The sequence below is a fragment of the Rhagoletis zephyria genome, unplaced genomic scaffold, assembly GCF_001687245.7.
Source record: "Rhagoletis zephyria isolate East Lansing unplaced genomic scaffold, Rhagoletis_zephyria_1.1 Rzeph_scaffold_02174, whole genome shotgun sequence".
Classification (NCBI taxonomy): Eukaryota; Metazoa; Arthropoda; class Insecta; order Diptera; family Tephritidae; genus Rhagoletis; species Rhagoletis zephyria.
In genome coordinates this window covers 63,272-83,983 of record NW_016159258.1, presented here as the reverse complement: position 1 = coordinate 83,983, position 20,712 = coordinate 63,272, and the positions used below count along the sequence as shown (strand labels likewise).

The window sequence follows — 20,712 nt, the reverse complement described above, 5'->3', positions numbered from 1 at the left end:
CTGTTTTTCATGGCAGAAATACACTCGGAGGTTTGTCATTGCCTGCCGAGGGGCGACTGCTGTTAATAAAAAACCTTTTTTCTATATATTTTTGGCGATATTGCCTTGACCATGGCTTGAAGCCAGGCCCTACGGAGTGAAAGCGCGCACTGCTTACCAATACACCACAGCGGCCGTTACTTACTTACTTATCACTTACTGCTAATTTTAAAATTTCTCTTTGTTTCTACATTTGCACATACATACATAGTAGTTGCAAATACTCTTATACATATGTATATTGGATTCTAGTCAATTTCGTTTTTAGCTGGAACATAAATTTACATACAGCTACCCTATATTAATAACATAATACTTGAAATCTTTCGTTGCTAATTTTCTCCTAAAGTAAGAACTAACACTAGGCTCATCAATTTATTAGAAATTTAAAAGCTTTGGCACCTTTTAATCATGCATAGGTAGAAATATTTATATGTATGTACATATGTATGTATATTAGATATTAAAACTAATTACTATACGTCTATTTACAAATTCTTTTTGTTTTTTTATTGTAGTTTTAAATGGAAAATATGAAATATTTAGGTAGAAAGAAGCTAACTAAGCTCCACTTAAATAGTTTGGAGAGATTTTCGGCGCCCAAGCAACAGACTACAAATACATGCATACATACGTATAAAAAGCTCGCTCCCTTTCTTTTAAATAAGGCATGAACTCCTTTTACGTATTTACTTTTAAATATACAAAAAGTTAAAAAATAAAAATAAATTTAACATTTTGTGGCTCGTGAAACTAAATACATGGCAGTCATGGCGAGATGAACATACTACATACATACACAGATACATAAGGTATACTTAAAACACTGATGATAACAAATACAGGGCCCTCATTCTGTAGTTCGAATCGAAAAGAAGTACTATACGAACACTTAACACTTTTATAGTACCAATCGTTCGAATTCGCACAAATTTATTATTGATTCGAACTACAGAGTAAGGGCCCAGGTTTCATATAGTAACTAAACACCAAATTAATTTAAAATCGCTACTTATATACATATATACGTATTTAAATATTTTCATTTGGAAATGACAAGTTTGGGCATTTCTATGTACTTTGTTGATGTACATACATAGACAAAAACACTTTAAAACAGCCTTAAGTATTACTTACAAATTATATACTAGGTATTCTAGGACTATTGTACATGCACATAAGAAGTCATTTCGTTACATTCAATCGATAGGAATCAGCTGCGGCTCAGCCGGTCGTCTTAAAACTATAAAAATAAATAAATTTAACTTAAAACAAAAACTACTTAGTTATAGTTAATACAAATGTGCACGCGTCGTTTGTGCGTTTGTATGCAAGTATTTTGGCAAAATAGACTAATATACAAAAGTAGTATCTTTTTTGTTTTTTTTTTGCAAAACAGCATAAAATCTCCTTAAATGACAGGTTTGCAGGATTTAAACTAATATTTACAATATCATGCAAATTTGAGCATTAAAAAGTTAACGTGCATCATCCGGCACTCGGCTAACCAGTTCAGCAGTTATACTGCGTTGTAGTCAAGTGCGACGTCAAATGCACTAGAGAGATGAGTTTACTTCACGCATCTAATAATAGTCAAGTATGGATTTTTTAGTTTTTTTTTGTCAAACAATTCTTTTGTGCAAAGGTTCGCGCTTTGTGTAAATTATTTGTGCAGTATACTTCGATCTTCGAAACGTATAATGGCATCACCTATTTGTTTTCTCGATGCTAAGTGTATGCATTTTCGCCTTTGCAAGTCAGCAGCAGCGTCGGTCGCCGTATCACTCTCAGGCTGCGCAGCGTCATATCGCTGGGGTATTTCATTGGATATGTGGTATAATTTGTTGTACTCTCGCAATGCAGGACATTTTAGAATATCACCACCGCTATTGGTATGACTCCGTATCGCAATACCGTAACGCAAATTCGGTTCAGTGCCGCGCAGGATGTGCACGGGCAGTTTTGAAGCTACAAACATATCCAAGATGGTGGTTATTGTTTGATCAGTGCGGGCAAGAAGCTGCTCAATGTCATTGTCGGAGCGTGTTATTGGCAAAGTTGATTCAATCATCTTACGTGCTGAAATGGGGAACATAAGTAAGTGTGTATGTGAATAATTATATAAATATTAAAAAAGTAAACATTACAAATAAGTACATATGTATAGATCATACACTTGAACGCAATCGCATCACTCAGAGAAAAATCACGTCATGTCAATGTAACAACATTTTAATGATGGCAGTTGGGCTAACGTGAAATAGCGCTTTAAATGAATTGCTTTGATTTGGTTGCCACGACAGTTGGGTCTACATAACCGGAACGACCCAGACTTACTATGTATGTACATATATCTGGCCAAGGACTGTCACTCCAGCGTTGCAACAGCAACAATTGCTTTTATTTCTTAGATTTGATTAAAGTAAATTATATTACATAACGTTAATTCAGACGATACACTACCAAAGCAGACGAAATCAGATCATGCCATACTTGTACAAAAATATATTTAAATAAAAATTAACTAACGTCATATCCCAGAAGATGCAACAAAAATTAATATGATATTCATCAGGTGATATGGTTTCATTACAGATGATCGGTAATCATGTCAAATACATATGTAATAACATCGCCCATGTTAAATTTCAACATCTCACATGAAATCTCACTTGATCACATAACAGCACACCGCAATTAGAAGTAATACTCTTGTGATAGAATAACATTAGTTGATATCCAAATTTACAAATTTTTACTTCACACTGCGCATATCACATGATAAAACGTCACGTCAATCATAGACAATCAAGCCAATTTTAAGTCAAATATCTTCACATCACGCTTGACAAATTCCATCACCTCGCGTCATATTAAAACACAATAGCTCTGATCCAGTACTCCAAGAACTTACAGGATTTTACACGAACATGCAGGAAGTTGCAGAACAAATGTTCCCATACTCCAAAATCCTGTAAATGAGAGCGACATTTGGAGAGTTGTGAAGAGAATGAAGTTGCAAGATTTTACTCGAACTTTTTCTTCTGGTAAAATCATGAAAAGTGTCAAGCGATCACTGGTTGACGTTTTTACAGGAAAAATGTTTTTTTTGTTCCCGTACTTTTTGTGTTGTTACTCACTTTTTACTCTCACTTCAGAGAGTAATTTTGCTGTTTGACAGTTTTACAGGATTTTTCACGAAAAGTATTGGATCAGAGCTAATACATAACATTCAAACACATACACTAGAAATAAGCAAAAAACTCGTGTGATGGTTTGCCTGTTCATGTAGCCAAAAGTTATCAAAAACTATCTAGTGAACACCAAAATGTATCCAAAAAACTTGCACAGTAGCAGACATTGAGAGAGCAAAATGACAGTTCGCTAGGAGGAGAAGTTGCAAATTTTTACTGGACCAATTTTTGCCAGTAAAAACTTGTAAGCGAGAAAACAGCTGATCCCAAGTTGCAGGGTGCAATTGAAACTTATAAGGAAATTATTTCTGGGGTTTTTAAAGTTGAAATTAAATAAAAAATATATTGTTTTATTAAGAAATTGCTAGGAATAAACCGCAAACTTATCAGCTGTTCATGAAACATGCAAATTGTTACTAGTTTTGTGTTCAGCTACGTTTTTGGATATTTTTCTCTATGACCGCACATTCTCAGAAATTAAGTTACTGAAGAGTTGCTGGCAAGTTACTGGCTAATTTTTGCATTAACAAACCTAGTAGTGCATCAAATAATATATGTACATATAATCACGCCACGTCAAATGAAGCAAATCAAAGAAATAAAAATACTTCACATTATTCGAGTAATAGTTCATCACCTCGCATCGCATGGCATCGTATCACATCACATCACGTCACATATCATAACATCACTCCACGCATCAAAGATGAAATCACAACTCGCGTGATCGTATCACATCGGATGATATAGTTTCATGGCAAATGATACTTAATAATAATATTTACATCACATCGCCTAAGTCACGTCGCGACACATCACACCGCATTACATAACATCATATCACTTCTTATTACATTACATAACCCACAACACAAATGACACTCTCGTGTAATAACATTAGATCAGAAGATACACCACATCGCCGACATCAAATTAGATTACCTAGCGCCACATCACATCGCCTCACACCACATTTCATACCATTACTTCAGATCACATTACACAACATCACATCACAGATGAAAATACGACTAGAGTGTTAGATAGTATGCCACCAAGTGATATCATTTCATAACAGTTGATACCTGATCAAGTTACACGATATGACGTCACATCAGATATATCAAACTTAAAAACTAAAAATATTTACATCCCCTCGCGTCACATAACAACACAGTACAAATCATTACATCACATTACACAATAACGTATCGTCACTAGACACGAATAAAGGCGCGAGCTCAAAATTTAACGGCGAGAAAAGACGCATTAAAAAACTTCAGCTTCAAAGATTCTTAACATACTTCGCCGAAGTTTTTTATAAGCATCTTTTTTCGTAAAATTTTTTTACGCGCCTTTTTTCGCCGTCAAAACACTATCGCGCCTTTATTCGTGTGTAGTGACGGTATGTATCACACTATATAATATCACATCACATCAGATCAACTTCAAGCGAAAAAACTAGTCGATACCTAATTTGTTAAAAAAATTAAATCAATGCGTTCTAATTAAGATAAAACTTTATGTTATATTTAGATGAAAAAAACGAAACATATATGCTAACAATGCTGGAATATATGTAGGTTATTAAACAATATAGACTAAATATTTTTTTTTTAATGTGATGGGGATTCTTAATCTGGTTCTGGTCTTATTAGCGACCGTAAATAATCATTAAATGCAAAGATTTTTATTTTTAGATTATTCAAAAATCGTTATTGTTTAATTTATTATAAATCAATAATAACACAGCTACAAAAAAAGAGTTGACAGGCACGTTGAAAGGAATAAATCCTGACGTGATGGAGCAAAAATAACTTCAGATTCGTGTTCAGCGCATCAAAATACATAAGGAAGGGATAATATGGTCATCGAACCCGACACTTTTTTGTGTGGCTGTGTATCGTTAAATTTTGACATTTACTTTTTCAATCAATAAGTTATTTTTGTTATTTTAGGATTTTTATTTTTTCGATAAAAATTATATATAAAAATAACGACTATCAGATGATCGAAAAAATAAAAATCTTAAGACAACGATTAAATTTGTTCGAAAAAATATAAATCCAATTTTAAGCTTAGTATACAGCTCTCAATAAAAGCGAAAAAGGCATATAAAATAAATTATGATTTTTATTACATACAAAGTTCATAACCGTTACGCTTCCTGAATTTTATCCATTCACACACGCAACACCTAAAAGTGTTTCTTAAACTTACGCAAAATGTACATACCTTGCACATAATCCCGACTGTAGAACGATGTTAGATCGTAATTCCATTTGTCAAAATAGCCCGTGCTTTGACTCACATCACATGATTCACATTCTTTGCAAAAGTGAGCCAACCTACATGGATACATCATGAAACCTATTGGTGAAAATATTTGGAAACCCTGAATGGTATTCATGCGAACCTTAAATGATGGAAAGAAAATTGTAAAAATAGAGTATTGAAGCCAATGCCAAACAAATTAATTTACTCTATTCAAAAAATCCGTTTTGAAGTTAATATCTGTAGATGCCATCAACACAAGACTATCCAATCCGATTTTTGGCAGCGCCAAGTCTGCCACAGCAACACTTAAAATTTCATTGCGTCCATATAAGGAGTTGTGCATAATGTCATCAGGTGGTGGTGTGTCACTAACCGCTGACGGCAGACGTATGGACACCCAGGCTATGCGTGAGCCATCATTTTTGTACTTTGTCGATAAATCTAAAGCGAGTGTTTTCAGATTTTTAAATGGATCGCTTTCACCTTTGCTCATGGAATCGTATCGATATAGGAAAATCTGAAAAAAGACAACACACATTAAAAAAAAAAAAAAAACAAATTGTTTGCGAAACAGTTACAGGCAAACATACCAACAGCAAAAATGTATTATCCTGATTTTGCATGCAAATACGCTCATATTCGGCAATAAAATTGACAGCATCCTCTGCTTGATGTTCAAACGTTGGCACCATTATGGCGATCCGTGTGCTTTCGGTGACATATGGCGATGGTATAACCTCAACACGCCCCAGCGGTTTAACAACTTGAAAACTTTTTGTCACCAATTCATCGGAGCGACGTGTGTCACGCAAATTTAAATGGAATTGATAATCCATGCCACGCGTCGCATCAAATTTCCTATACACTGTATGCAAATTGATAAACTGCAAATGCGAATGCTTCCGCTTGGCATAGGCAACAACAATTTCAAGCACTTTGTCAAAATCCAATTTGTCGTGGCGACTGAGTGGCTCGATAATATTTTCGGCATTGGGCAGAAAAATGTGTGTGCTGTTGATGAGGTGCCACGTTATGATGTCATGGCGCGTTTCAGGCGCTGAACCACTGGGTACACCAAGTGGCCAACGGATTTCGAGTATATTATTCGATATTGAACCGTTAGCTATCCGATATGATTTACGCTCCAAGTCAAAGCTGCGTTGTTGTATCGTTTCTAAATGATACTACAAAAGAGAAATATTTAAACCAAATGCATACATACCCCCACATACAAGTACATATACATGAGCAAAATTGTGTAGATGACGATTACCTTTGAGAAGTATGCATGTAAACGATATAAGTCATCCATTGATGTAACGGGATAAACCATTGTTGCATTTCGGAAAGCCTCGTCTCTGGCAAGGATATTTAAATCTTTAAACAATTTTACATGCGGCTGCAATGTGTAGATGTCTTCATGTACCCCCTGAAAAGCAAAAAGGAAATGATTTGCTGAATTATGTTACGCAAGCAAAATCAAAGAGATAGTGAAAGTATCAATAAAAAAACAAAAACATGAAGCGTGTTCGTCTAAACGTGTAAACTAACAAAAAATGTAAATTTAAGCCCTATGGTCAGTGTTAAATGAACACACCTCACTCAAATAAAGCTAAAGATCAAGTAATATAAAAAATTTCTTCGTCTTTAAAAAGGATATTTTTGGTAAAAATTAGGCATGTTCAAACATTTTTAGCCGTCGTTTACCCTACGGTGCCTTGCCAAACATTTAAGAGTTTTTCGCTCTTCGAACTTAACAACTAGTTGTGATGAGATTTTTCTGTGAAAGAAAAATACTGCTTATAGAACTTTATCGTGTTACCAGAGTTATCGAAATCTGTCAATAGCTTTCGAAAAATATGGAGCTATTGAAATTGACCGAGTTATCGAAATTTATAGAGGTATTCATAGTTTATAGATTTATATCGAGATACATATACACATTTTTGAGTAATCAAAATTTACTGAGCGCTCGAAACTCACAGTTATCCAAAATTTATTGTAATTAGTCGAGTTAACGAATTTTGTTGTGTTATCGAATTTTAGTGTTTTTGAAGTTCATTGAATTGTCGATATGACATTATCGAAATTTATCGACAACCGAATGTATCGGCCCAATTCCAAGTCCTGCCAAAGTCCTTCAAAGACCTTCAAAGATATGACAAATTTTTGTCATGTTTTAGTTTCAAAGCAGGCGATTTTCCGATAAGTAGCTACTATGTACATAATAAGTTAACCGACTGCTTAGTTAGCCTCTCCAAGGGCCGTAAAAAATTAGTAAAACCGTCGAAAAGTAGTAAAGAGGTGGTAAGCGTTAAATTTGGTACATATGTACAAATATTTATTTATTATGTATGTATATATTTACATACGTGAATATCTTGTATTGTATGATCGGACACACATGCCTTGTATCATTAAAATCATACATAAATTGAAAGTAACGCCAGTTATGCCTTTTATGTGTTTTTGTCTAACCTTGAATTAAATGTTATGCTTGAAACCATTTAATTAAGCACCAGATTTTTTAATGAATTCTAAGAATCCTTTTTTCGGCTTTCTTATTTTCGCTCAACATGTGTTCTTAACAACAGCAAATAAATTAAAAAATCTGCGCGCACAATGAACCATTTCTGCGTGTCTTCAACTTTGCTTTTCATATTCTGTTTTATGTTTGCTGTCCATAAAGTAAATATGAGTAAATGCGCTGAATATCAAACTCAACTAATATTTTTATTTTTTGTTCATAAATGTTTATTCTGCAATATTTGAAACTATATCAAAAGAAAGCACATGCGCTACTTTGTTGGTAGCTTAATTTTGGCGGATTTGTTCTTTAATATGCTTATGTACAAGTAGTATAGTACATAAGAATATATATGTACATAGATATGTAAGTACGTACAGTGATTTAAACAAGTGTTCCCATGCTGATTTGTTTTTTTTTAATATTTATTCAGATATTTTGCAAGTGAAATTTTATTCTATTTTTCTATAAAACTATTGTTTATGCTTTGACAAAAACCATATCTCTAAATAAAACTTACAAAATTTATACAAACTTTAGAAAATTTAAACAAATTTACATCAAAATTTTGAACTATCCTTATATAAATTTTTTTGAAACTTTTGGGTATGCAGTTTTATCTATATTTACATATAAAGAGAAACGGTTTGTAAATACGATACGAAAAATACGATGATTTATGTGGCTATCTACATACAGCTTTAATAAATTAAAAAAGGAATACTATATAATATAATGCTTCATTTCTTCAGCACTTTCTACAATATTAATAAATATTACATCTTCAAGATTTTTTTATGCGCTCCCCAAACAAATTTCAAGCAGTTGAAAATTCGCGTTCATTTTTTAAATTGTTTTCCGCCGGTCTTTTGCGTTTTTTGTCATACAAGAAGTGCAATTTATAAAACCTACGTTGATTTTTTTAAGAGATTAAAAAGTTCGAAATGAAAATTTATTTTTTATAAATTTTATATAAAATTTGAAACTTTGGCCTTGGTTAAAACATGAACCATAATATTATAAAAAAAAAAATTATAATTTTACTTGAAAAAATTTGTGAATATTAAAAAAAAATCAACTTGTGAACACTTGCTAGAGCCACTGTACATTCATCATGTGCAGCTTCGCACATGAAACTGAAATGTTTAGACTGCGAAAAAGAACATTGTATATTTTAGAACTAATAACATCAATAAAATACAAATCGTCTTCCCGCAAAACCTGAATCATCAAACATCATAAACTCTAATTTTGTAATGATTTACCAGGAAATGTGTATGAGTCGTAGAAAAATGCTATTTATATGAGGAAACCAAAGGTGCGCATACGCATGTTAGTTTTTTAGAAATAAATTTTCCACTTAATGTACATATAAGCAACAACGAAATGGTGCTTTAAACAAATATTGATTTTACTAAAAGGGTTTTCAACTGAAATAAAGCACTTGCTTGTCAGTGAGGCGTCTGCGTTGATTTGGTAACAACGATTATTGACTGACCATTAGTCATTAAAAAAAATTCACTCGTAGCTGTGAAAAAATTACCTACAAAGTCTTAAATATTAAGAAAATTTAAAGAAAAAATTCGATTTTAAAATATTATAGTTTTATACTACACTAAACTACGAGATACTTGTCGGATTATTTACAACGCTGTAGAGTGTAGAGTATTAGACACGTGCTCCTTTTCAGTTTACAGTACGATACTCTTCATGACCGTTTGGGAATCCTAAGATAGAATGGGATAGGATGGTTCCGTGCGCAGAAGTCCAAATAAGTGGGGAAAGCTTCTGACTGCCATTCACAAGGGAGTGGCCAGTATGCACCTGGAATGCCTGGACCCTTAATGGGAAAGGTGCCTCTGCCCAGCTGGTTGATGTCCTCGGGAAGACAAAGGCTGACATCACCGCCATCGAAGACGGGGCAAGGCAAGGCCTTGTGACGTCTACTACAGCTGCCACAGTCCGCATCAAAGCGAGATTCTTCCACATCTCGCTTATTTGCCGCAAAAAAAAGGAGCTCGAAATGCTGGGTAAGAACCAAAATACGCACAAATTTTATCAAAGAGTTAAGTGACTTACGGAAGGTTCGAATACCAACGCGAACGCGTGTAAGGACATCCATGGCGACCTAGTGACCAATGTCACCATGGAGCTGCTGGATCTGACGGCCTGCCAGCCGAGCTATTCAAGTACGGCTGATAAAGTGCATGCATCAACACTTATGCAGAACATGGCCAGATGAGCGCATGCCTTACAACAGAAATTAAAATGTGCTGTGCCCAAACCACAAGAAAGTCGACCCTGCCATACGCGGCAACTACCGGTTACATGGTCGTACCGAGCCCTCTTGTATGAAAGGCTGAAGCCCACCGAGAACGAACTGATTTGACCTTATCAGTGTGGTTTTAGACTTGGCAAATCCACCATAGACCAGGTACTCACCATACGCCAAATATTGGAAAAACCCCGCTAGAATAGGATCGACACACACCGTCACTTTGTCGATTACAAAGCCGCCTCCCCGAAGGGCGTTGCTTTTATGACGCGATGTCTGAATTTGATACATTCGCAGGTACTAACACCGTTGTGTAAAATGACGTTGAGTTCTCTAAGCCGTTTGATAACAAACGAGGTTTCAGACAGGGCACGTCCTTTTCCTCTGATTTCTACATTCTCGAATTTGAATAAAGAATCAAGAGCTTAGGTCGGGTGATGAATGAGGACAAACACTTAGAACATACGCTTCAAGGCACTCACGTCACTGTTGGCAGTTATAAGTTCGAAAAAGTAGACAACTTTGTCCATTTAGGAACCCACATTAACAACAATAATAGTGTCTGCATTAAAATCCAACAGTGAATCACTCTTTCCAACAAGTACTACTTTGGACTGAGTAGACAATTGGGGAGTAAGAACCAGTCTTGTTGTATAATGATCACACTCTATAAGTCACTCATCATGAAAACATCTCATAAGGCGGCTCTTAGGGTGTTCGAGAGAAGGATGGCCTTCACTCGTTGGCGATGGCGAGGTCCGCAGACCGCAGACGTTGGACCGTATGAACTTTACAACGCCATGGACATGGTGTAGCGGCTCCGCATAAACGCTGCAACCCTCAAGGTATACAATGCCGATCACTATGCTGGTAGCAGAGGAAAGACCTTCTTTGCGATGGAAAGACCAGGTAGAGAAGGACTTGTACTCGGCCAAAATCGCTTAGGCGATTACAGCGCCAATCAATAGGAAGAATAATCGATAAATTGCAGACCTTCGGTGGTCGTCTGAAGTGTTTAGAAATACGTACTACCACAGTTTTTTTGCTGTCCAAAGCGGTTGCCCTTCGTCAGGCAATGAGAGAAGTTCGAATGAAAATTTTGCTCACAAAACCCATCTGCCGATTGGAGGTGTCATTTCTTTATTATGTCAGCCAAACATTTAGTAAAATGTCTCAGCGCGAAATATTAATTTTTATGTTATGGTTGAGCTTAGTTTAGAATCACCGCAAGTAAAATTAGCACTGAAATGATACCTTAATTATAGTATTTATGTATTTCGATTATTTTTACTTGAATATATGTAGCTTCACCTCTGAGCGCAATGGTTTTAAATGATGCATAAATGGCCACGTCTCGCCACAAGTAGTAAATTTATAGCACTAAATTTAATAACTAAAGAACTCAGCGATGCGAAAAAAAAAAAAAAAAATACATAAATACATAGTACATTGCCTCTCAATCGTTAAAGTGATCTAAACTTGTTTTGCAATAATACAATCAAGTGAAATTATTATGAATTTCAAGCAAATTGGTTTAGTAATCAATATTTACTGCCGCCGCCGCGTATGCATTTCATTGACCTTTGTAGATAACGCGCACAAACAACGTAGCGTTGTTGGTGCAGTTCAAAAGATCGCGATCATTACAATAAAATTGCCAGCTTTTTAATTAACAAACTGCCAAAGCCATAAACTGAATGGGCGAATAACTACTCAACTGCCCATTGCATATTTCCATGAACAATTTGTTGAGTGCAAATACATTTGACTATAATTACATTAAGCATGTCAAATGCCAAAGTAAACACCATTAACTAATACGAAGGCGAATGAAGAATGTCTGTGTGTGTGTGTGTAGTGGTTGCGCAGCAGCTTTCAAAGCGTCAACGAAAAAAAAAAATGAGCGCGCGCATTCGATGCGCCCGCATGTACGTACATATGTACTTCTTGGCGATCAGATACGAGGAAGGCGCGCGCAGTCGTTATGGCGGCGGTTGCATTTGGATTCGCACCTCGCACCCGCCGCTACAAATTGCGGCCGCAATGTCTAAACGTGCGCGCATATTTGTCTCATCCGCGCAGCACTATAGCACCAAACAGTTATCATTTGCCGGCAACTCGGACAATCAAAATTAATTGAGAATGCAAAAAATAACTACAAAAAAATATAAAAATAAACAGCAGATGCAAATTAGTTAAGTACTCGTAACATTTAATTGAGCGCAACAGAGAATATCCAGTCGGCCTCGATTCAGTTGGGTTGAACGTGTAGACAGCAGTCAGGTCAACACTTGACTTGCTCGCGGGCAGATCCATCTGCAGTCTGCCACAACAGTGGCGGTAGCTGTCTGCTTATAAGCGCGTCTTAAATCCAATCATAAAACACTGCGTTTGGATACCCCGCAGAGAAAGGCTCCGTGAACACACACACTTAGATACTATGTACATATTTGCTATTATCAAATTCTAAACTTAGATACCGCGCCGCTGGAGTACAATTTCAAGAAATTAATGTTATGTACATATACCTACTTACGTATACATTAATATTTGTACATAATTCACGTCAGATGTCCCTAGTGCGCTAAGCGGTGTAAAAATAAAATAAATTTTCCACTAGCGGCGAAGCACACAAAAAATCGGGCTATCCGATGGTGCTATGCGTTCTCAAAAATTTTCCCATTTTCATGGTGAAAATTCGAAACGAAAATTTAATTAAAAATTTTTCTCAGTGATGGTCATATTAAATATTGTTTTAAGTCATCTTAATCGGAAACTCAGGTCTCTTAGCATGCGATTTAGAGCGCGCGAAACCCGATAACCGTGCGCGTCACCATAATATTGTTATAACTTTGGAACTACTCGATGTTTGAATTTGTACGGTACTGTATTAAAACATTCTTTTTTTTTTTTCAAACTGTATAACACAACTTCTGCATTTGTAAAAACACGCTTTCAATTCTCATAAAAAAGTTAGAAAACGTTAAGTTTTGCTTGTAAACAGTTTTAATTGTTAAGTTAAGAGACCTGATTTTCCGATTGAGAACACTTAAAAGAATATTAAAAATGACCATCATTGAGAAAAATTACAATTAAATTTTCATTTCGAACCTCCATCGCGAAGATGGAGAATTTTTGAAAAACGCATAGCACCATCAGATAGTCCGTACAAAAACCTATAGAAATCATAGTTTTCGAATTTCTTTTCGCATTTCTGTCTTTTCTGCCTGTTTCCCAGCTAGTCGAAAAGTAGCTTGTTTTGCACCGCTCAGCGCGCTTGGGACATTTGACATGAATCGCCCCAAATACATATACATTAGGGTGGGTCAATTAAAAAAGTTGATTCATATCCTTGCGATTCTGGTACTATGGACCATAACAAACATTTTCGCCCAAGGAACCATACCTCTAAAATCATTTTCGAGCCTGCCAAAATTTTTTGGTAGATATTTTCAAAAATACCAAATAAACGACCTCTTAGATGCATTTCAAAGACAAAAAAATATTATTGAAAATGTGTATACGGGGGTTTTTTGGGTCAGAGAATCCATTTTTCGCATTAATTTTTAATTTTGATCGCCACCAGAGTGCGTTTTTGAACAATTTTTTGGATTTTTCACTTTTTTTGGGGGAAATTGACGAACTTATTGCTCAAATAGTCACATCTTTGACTTTCTAATAATTTAAAATAATGGAAAAATATTTATTTCTTTATTTTGCTTTATTTTTTTATTTTTTATTTTTTTTTATTTTTTTTTTATTTTTTTGCGATCAAAATTAAAAATTAATGCGAAAAATGGATTCTCTGACCCAAAAAACCCCCGTATACACATTTTCAATAATATTTTTTTGTCTTTGAAATGCATCTAAGAGGTCGTTTATTTGGTATTTTTGAAAATATTTACCAAAAAATTTTGGCAGGCTCGAAAATGATTTTAGAGGTATGGTTCCTTGGGCGAAAATGTTTGTTATGGTCCATAGTACCAGAATCGCAAGGATATGAATCAACTTTTTTAATTGACCTACTAATTGACCCACCCTAATATACATACATATGTACATGTTTATTTATTTATTTTTTTGATTTTGTAATGTTATGCCTAGTGGCGTTTCTTCATTTTCCTTTCAGGGTCAGCAATAAATCATTGAACTCGTGTAAAAAAATTACCGCAGTATTCTCACCTAAAATTTTTGAATTGGTATCGAATTTTCATTTTGTTTATAAATGTACATACATATGTATGTATGTAAGTATGTATGCATGCAAATATGCATACATATGTATGCTTATGCACGCATAAGTATTCTCGTATTTTTATATTTATGTTAATCTGAGTGGTCACAAAGTGGTATGGCATGATTTACACGCGCCTCCTACCCCACCGCTCATCCGTATATGAAACCGGCGATCGTTGGCCTCTCCCCGCTTGAATGTTTGATTAAGCAAGTGCGACTTACATATATGTACATACAGTGACGAGCAAAACTGTAACATGATGTAACACTTTTTATTTCAGCCACCGCTATCTTTCAAAGTTCTAACGACTTTCATACTTTTGTTGTATATTCTTATTGGTACATCCCTACTCCCTCTCTCATAATGATTTGAAGTCAATCCAACAACAATAAAAAAACCTGGAGACAAAAATGTAAGTTAAGGCAAATGTTACAGTTTTGCACTCACTCTCAGTTTTGCATTTTACAGTTATCTTTTGCTTAGTTGGAAATCAGATGACTTTTTTCTATATTGTAATTTATTCAAGAAGTGATCCTCAATAAATAATATGGTTAATCAGGAAACATAAATGTAAATAACAGATTTACTGCGGAAAGGCGTGAACGCAGGGAAAGTGGCAAAAAATTGCGAAGTTTGCCACATGAAAATGTTAAGACTGAGAAAAAATATAGCCTAAAGTGTTACTAAGGACAAAGGAAGTCTGTCAAAATATATTACAGTCCGATATCTTGTGAACTAGTAGCAAGTAGCGCTGCAGCCACTACTACAGAAGCGCTTAAGGTATTAAAATTGAATGCAAATCAGTAGACAGTGAGGCGAAAAACTGCCAAATTGAGCGCAATGGATCATAAAAGAAGAAAAAAGCAAATTCGATCAAAATACATGTGCGAGTGTGGCAGTGTTTTGCTGCATCGCACGAAAACCGGACCGTTGCCTATTGGGATATGTTAGGCCTTACAGAATGCAATAAAAAACACATTTTTAAGATTTAATTGAGGGTTATTTGGACTAACAAGACTTAATTAATCGCTTTCAATCAGATGGCCGGGCATGGTATTGGATCAAAGGCCCAAATTAAGCCTAAGCGCATCATGTAAGGCAAACTGTGAATCACAGTGGTCGGTCAATATTAGTTTGGGGTTGATTTCAAAAATATTGTTGGTCCGTTAGTACGCATTATGCGTAAGGAACAGTATCTGTTCATATTTCAACAAAATTTGAACTATGTAGTCGAAAAAATTAGAGTTTCTGCTGAAAAATCAACCAAAACGCACTGCACATGTTCGCAAAGACTGGAACAAAAGAACAAATTTGCCAATTTGAAATGACCTCCACAATCCGAGGACATGAATCTCATCGAGAATTTGCGATATCAGCTAAAAGCGCAGCTTACTAAATATCCAAGTCCGTCCAATGGAGTACATGAGCTGTGAAAGCAAACCAAGGATATATGGGAGGATATACCTCCAGAACTTTTACAGAGATACACATTAGGTATGCCAAATTGCAACCAGGAACTAAAAAAAGCAAAAGCATACTGAACATTGTGTTAATAATTCTTTTTTTTCGTGAAAATTGTCAAAAAGTTGTTAAAAATATATGAGTGCAAAATTGTAACATTTGCCTTAATTTACATTTTTGTCTGCTGGTTTTGTTAATGTTGTTGAATTGACTTCAAATCGTTATGACAGAGGAAGCAAAGATGTACCAATAAAAATATACAACAGTATGAATGTCGTTAGAACTTGGAAAGATAGCGACGGCTGAAATAAAAAGTGTTACTCCATGTTACAGTTTTGCTCTCACTGTACATATGAACATGCATACATATATGCAAATGACCAAGTGGGAAAATCTTACCAACAGGGTGTTTTTGGGTGTTCCATGGTATCGAATTTTAATTATTTGCAAAAAATGCGTGTTTTAATCTGAAATCAAATTTGTGTGAATAAATGTAATTCAAATTTAGCATTTGAAAACACATTTACATACGTTTGGGTGTAGCTCAGTTTGCAGAGGTGCTTGCCGTTATTGGTTAGATTCCAGAAGGTGCTAAGATGTTAAAATGCTAACACAAATTTTTGTTTTGTATTACCAAACTATGAAAAAGCATCTGCGAAGTGCTGAATGAACGGAATACCCCGCCGAGCAAATATCCATTCAAAGTAAACAAGCACCCCGCTGCATAATTTTTTCGATAGTTTCGAACCAGCACTAAATTCGTCACCTTAGGTATAGATTTCCAATGAAAAGTTTTTTTTTTATTCTTTGAGATTTTTTCACACACATTTCCCATTTTCTGTGCCTATTTTGGACTTAGCAAATTTGGATGTCACTGCACAGAAGCGGTGAAAAATAAAATAGGCAATTCGATCTTTTGAAAATTGTTCTTGCTTCCTGCATTCAAATACAAATTAAAAAAAAAAGTAGACTTACTTAGGAGCAACTTTTTACTCTTAGCTAGCGATATGTAGTTTTAGCAAGAAATTTTTAAGCAAAAAACAAAACTGACCTCAATTCTCATATACAAGTTTAAGATTATCGTTAATTGCCTCATGATCCAATGATCGGATTTAAACCAAATTAGTATGGGACCACTTGTGAGGTAACACCTTTCCTTTGAAAAAAAAAAGAATTATAAAAATTGGGGTTACGTGGTCCATAACTCTGGACATACATAAAAAAAAAATTAAAAAAAATTAAAAATACTCGGACGAATTGATAACCTTCTCCTTTTTGTGAAGTCGGTTAAAAAGTAAAATAAAATATATATTTTTTTTAAAGTACCATACTTCGCTGCTTTTGAACTGGTGGGGATCCAGTTACTATCGGACTGGGTTCGATTTTGACGATAAAGATCTAGTACGGAACTATACATTTGGTTCACCAGTTCAGCGTTTCCCTACAGGGGTTAATCAGGGCATACATATGTACATATTTGCGCGGCAAATCAACACATAATTTATATGTAGAACAAATTAAATAAAAGCGCAATTTAACCCGAAATATGACTGGAGATAGAAGAGAAAATGCTAAATGCGGCACGAGTAAGTATTAATCAAGCGTGCCTCCGTACTAGGGCATTCAATCCCGGAAAATCCGTATGCGAAAAATTCTTACCTCGGGATTAATTGCAATTTCGACTTTATCACACACAGGTCGTTTGCGGAGCATAATGCACCTTAGTAAAAGATTCTGAAATTTAATGTTAAAATATTTTTAAATATCTATATTGATTGTTAAAACCACGCCAACAAATTAAAATGAAGAACAACACTGTACAAGTTTTTTGTGTTTTCAATTGCTACCAATCTTGCACAAAATGTTTATACAAGTACATACAGTTATTCAGGCAAGTATTGAAATTCTCTTGCGATTAAAAATTACCCAAGTTCATTTTGAATCCAAATTCTGGTGTACTATATTTCCGCTTTTTGGTGTCAAATGCATTATGAAATGAATTATTTGTTTTTTTTTTGTTTTCAACTTCACTTTCACTCGGACTCTAGAACTTGCCTGATTATGTAAATAAATCAATAAAAATTTCAGGATCACGAAGCTGTAATCCCGTGATTTCGGGGCACGGCAAAGGGTCCGTGATGTCGGGATTGAATGCTCTACTTCGTACGTACATATATGTACTACGTAGGTATGTATTCGGATCAGACGCAGTGTTGCCAGACAGTCTTCGTCTTGTCAAAGGAAGATTAAATGTTTAATAATCGAAGAAAAATAAGAAACAGAAAAAAAACTTTTTTTGGGCCAAATTTTTTTTTTTTGTGTTTCAATTTAAAATAACTTCAATTTGTTTACTTTATCGCAAAAAAAAACATATTTTACGAGGGTCGCTAAATAAGTGCTTAGAATATCTACGAAAAAAAAACACTTTTACACACGCTCAAACTAATTGATGAACCATTTTCCAGCAGTGAAATCGGTACCTGAAAAGCATGCGCTTTAAACGCGTTAACAGTTCCTTTTGGCGATGAAAATCGTTGCCCACCAAGTTTATCCTAGATGCATGAGAACAAAAAATATTACGTGTGTGAGAGCTCGAATTTGTGCTTGACGAAAGACCGTTGAAAACTCATAACTGGCAATTTTTCCGAAATTTTGCGACCGTTTTTTTCATAGTGCTTCCTGCGCGAACCACTTTTGTGGGGGTTTTCTTATTTTGAAAGATCCGTACAGCTGATTGGCCTTTTCTTTTTAGCTCATAACATATTTATACAAGTTCCGTCAGCTGTTACGATGAGATTTAACTGTCTGCACATGGCGTGCAGCGTTTGTCCACACCAATCCGCGCTAGCCTTTTTTGTGCACTTGTGTTAGATCCAGATAGAAATTTTTGTATAGAAATTGAATTCATCTCAATAAAACGAATTCCAAATAACATATCACTCTGTAACAGTCAAAATTTACAAGTTTAGACATACATACATATATTATAAAAAAAAAGAAAGAGTATAGGGTTGGTCAAATGAATAGCCGTCCTAGTCATCAGTTCCGAGTTTTTTCGATTTCTGAGTATGAGGTATTTTGTTGGACAAAAAGAGGGAGTCGAAAGGACTCAAAATGGAAGAAATTAGCTTATGGGTACAGAAGATATGGAATAAATTAACCGACGAAGACATGCGTGCCGCTTGCGCTTTTCTCTCAGTGTTTATCGCTGGTAAACCCAACTAAAGGTTAAAATTTAAGAAAACTAATTAATAGAATTAAAGTAGAATCTGTGAAAAATTAACAATAAAATATTTTTTCGCAAAATCTATAACGGAACCTCTTATTAAAAAAATCTGTGTAACAGTTATTCGTTGCCACCCTGTAGTATGTATGGTAGGAGCGCGAATGCATAGGGCCGCCTCTTTCCCAATATATGTCTTTCATTATCGTCCTGCGCACAGCGCCGATGTTTTTTGGCGTACAAACCGATATTGGACGACCTTCTCGATGTTCATCGGCGAGAAGTACCACCACGCTTAAACCAATTACATATGAACACTAGCCTTTGATGGATTCCTATCACCAAAAGTCGAAATAGGTCATCGACGTACTGTTGTTGTGCTCATCTATGTCGAAAGTTGTAAACAATCATCCAACAAAAACCTTCTTTTCAAATATTATTATTTTTTTAGCTACTTGAAACTTATCGTACTGGAAAATGTTCTTAGCAGTGTACGAAAACAAGTAATTTTTATCCAAAAACTAAAACGAATTCAATTCTCATATATGAGTTAAAGAGTACCGTTAATTAATTTGTTCATGATGCAAAGATCGGATATAAACCAAATTACCATGGGACCACCTCTGAGGTACCACCATTAAGTCTTCATTTTGTAAGATAAATCTTCACTTCTGGCAACACTGATCAGACGTCCGAAATTCCGCTGTCGTCACTGTTCCATGATTTGACCGTATCGCAGAGTTCATCGTCTACACAAATCACGCTTTTTAGATTAACGTAGTTTAATGAATTATATATTTAGGTGAATTGCCAAGGCAAAAGAATCGCCGGCAATGTCTTCATTGATTATGTTCTTCCCTTTGTATATGTATGCTCGCAGTCAATTTCGTTTTTTCTTATTCTGTAAATTATTTGAAATATTCTGATTGAATAATTTCAAGTGGATGTGTAGGAAGAGGAACATGTTGTAGAAGTGGGTGTATTTATGTAATAAAGGATAAGAGTGCAATGGGGTATGATCGTACTGCTGGGTATACATATACATAGTTACAGTTGCACGACAATTTCGACTTTTACGAGAGCAATCCATGTGCATGATCTTTATGAGTTTAGACTCCACGGCAGACCCAGAGGCAGCTTCTGTGGGCCACTCCGACTTATTCGGTTTTGGAGCTCACTAAGTGCGGATGCCATCAGACGTCACCTTAACATCATCTGCATAGCGAGGCTTAAATGCTCCCTGCTAGCGAGCACAACAGAAAGCTCAGTAAGCAGTTTTTGGTAGGGCGCTACTGACGTGAGCACCTAAACGGGCCCTTGATTAAGGAGGGATCTATACTCTATCCTAGAGGACTTCCCATTTAGCAAACCTGGGGTACAACTGCCCAACATAATGGACACTGAATTTTATAAAATTTTTGAAATTAACGACCCAAAATTAGGCGGTATACTAATTTTCAGATTTTTAGCTTAAACGGT

At 35.3% G+C, this 20,712-nt stretch overlaps 2 protein-coding genes across 3 annotated transcripts in view; one reads left to right on the top strand and one right to left on the bottom strand.

Annotated features, from left to right (window-relative positions):
* Positions 1-551: 551 nt before the first annotated feature.
* Positions 552-20,712, bottom strand: part of Chpf (Chondroitin polymerizing factor) — a 54,393-nt gene continuing 34,232 nt past the window's right edge. For both annotated transcript variants that reach the window (XM_017620479.1, XM_017620480.1), the window contains exons 4-8: positions 6,784-6,939; positions 6,101-6,694; positions 5,716-6,027; positions 5,469-5,649; positions 552-2,118 (exon numbers count right to left, since the gene is read on the bottom strand). In XM_017620479.1, coding sequence (XP_017475968.1) covers positions 1,703-2,118; positions 5,469-5,649; positions 5,716-6,027; positions 6,101-6,694; positions 6,784-6,939 — 1,659 coding nt within the window. In that variant the 3' untranslated portion in view covers positions 552-1,702. The remainder of the gene's footprint in view (positions 2,119-5,468; positions 5,650-5,715; positions 6,028-6,100; positions 6,695-6,783; positions 6,940-20,712) is intronic.
* The window catches only part of LOC108366165 (serine/threonine-protein phosphatase 2B catalytic subunit 3), a 78,080-nt gene continuing 59,477 nt past the window's right edge, over positions 2,110-20,712 (top strand). The window contains exon 1 of the mRNA XM_017620482.1: positions 2,110-2,136. The gene's annotated coding sequence lies outside the window, so the exon portion shown is untranslated. The remainder of the gene's footprint in view (positions 2,137-20,712) is intronic.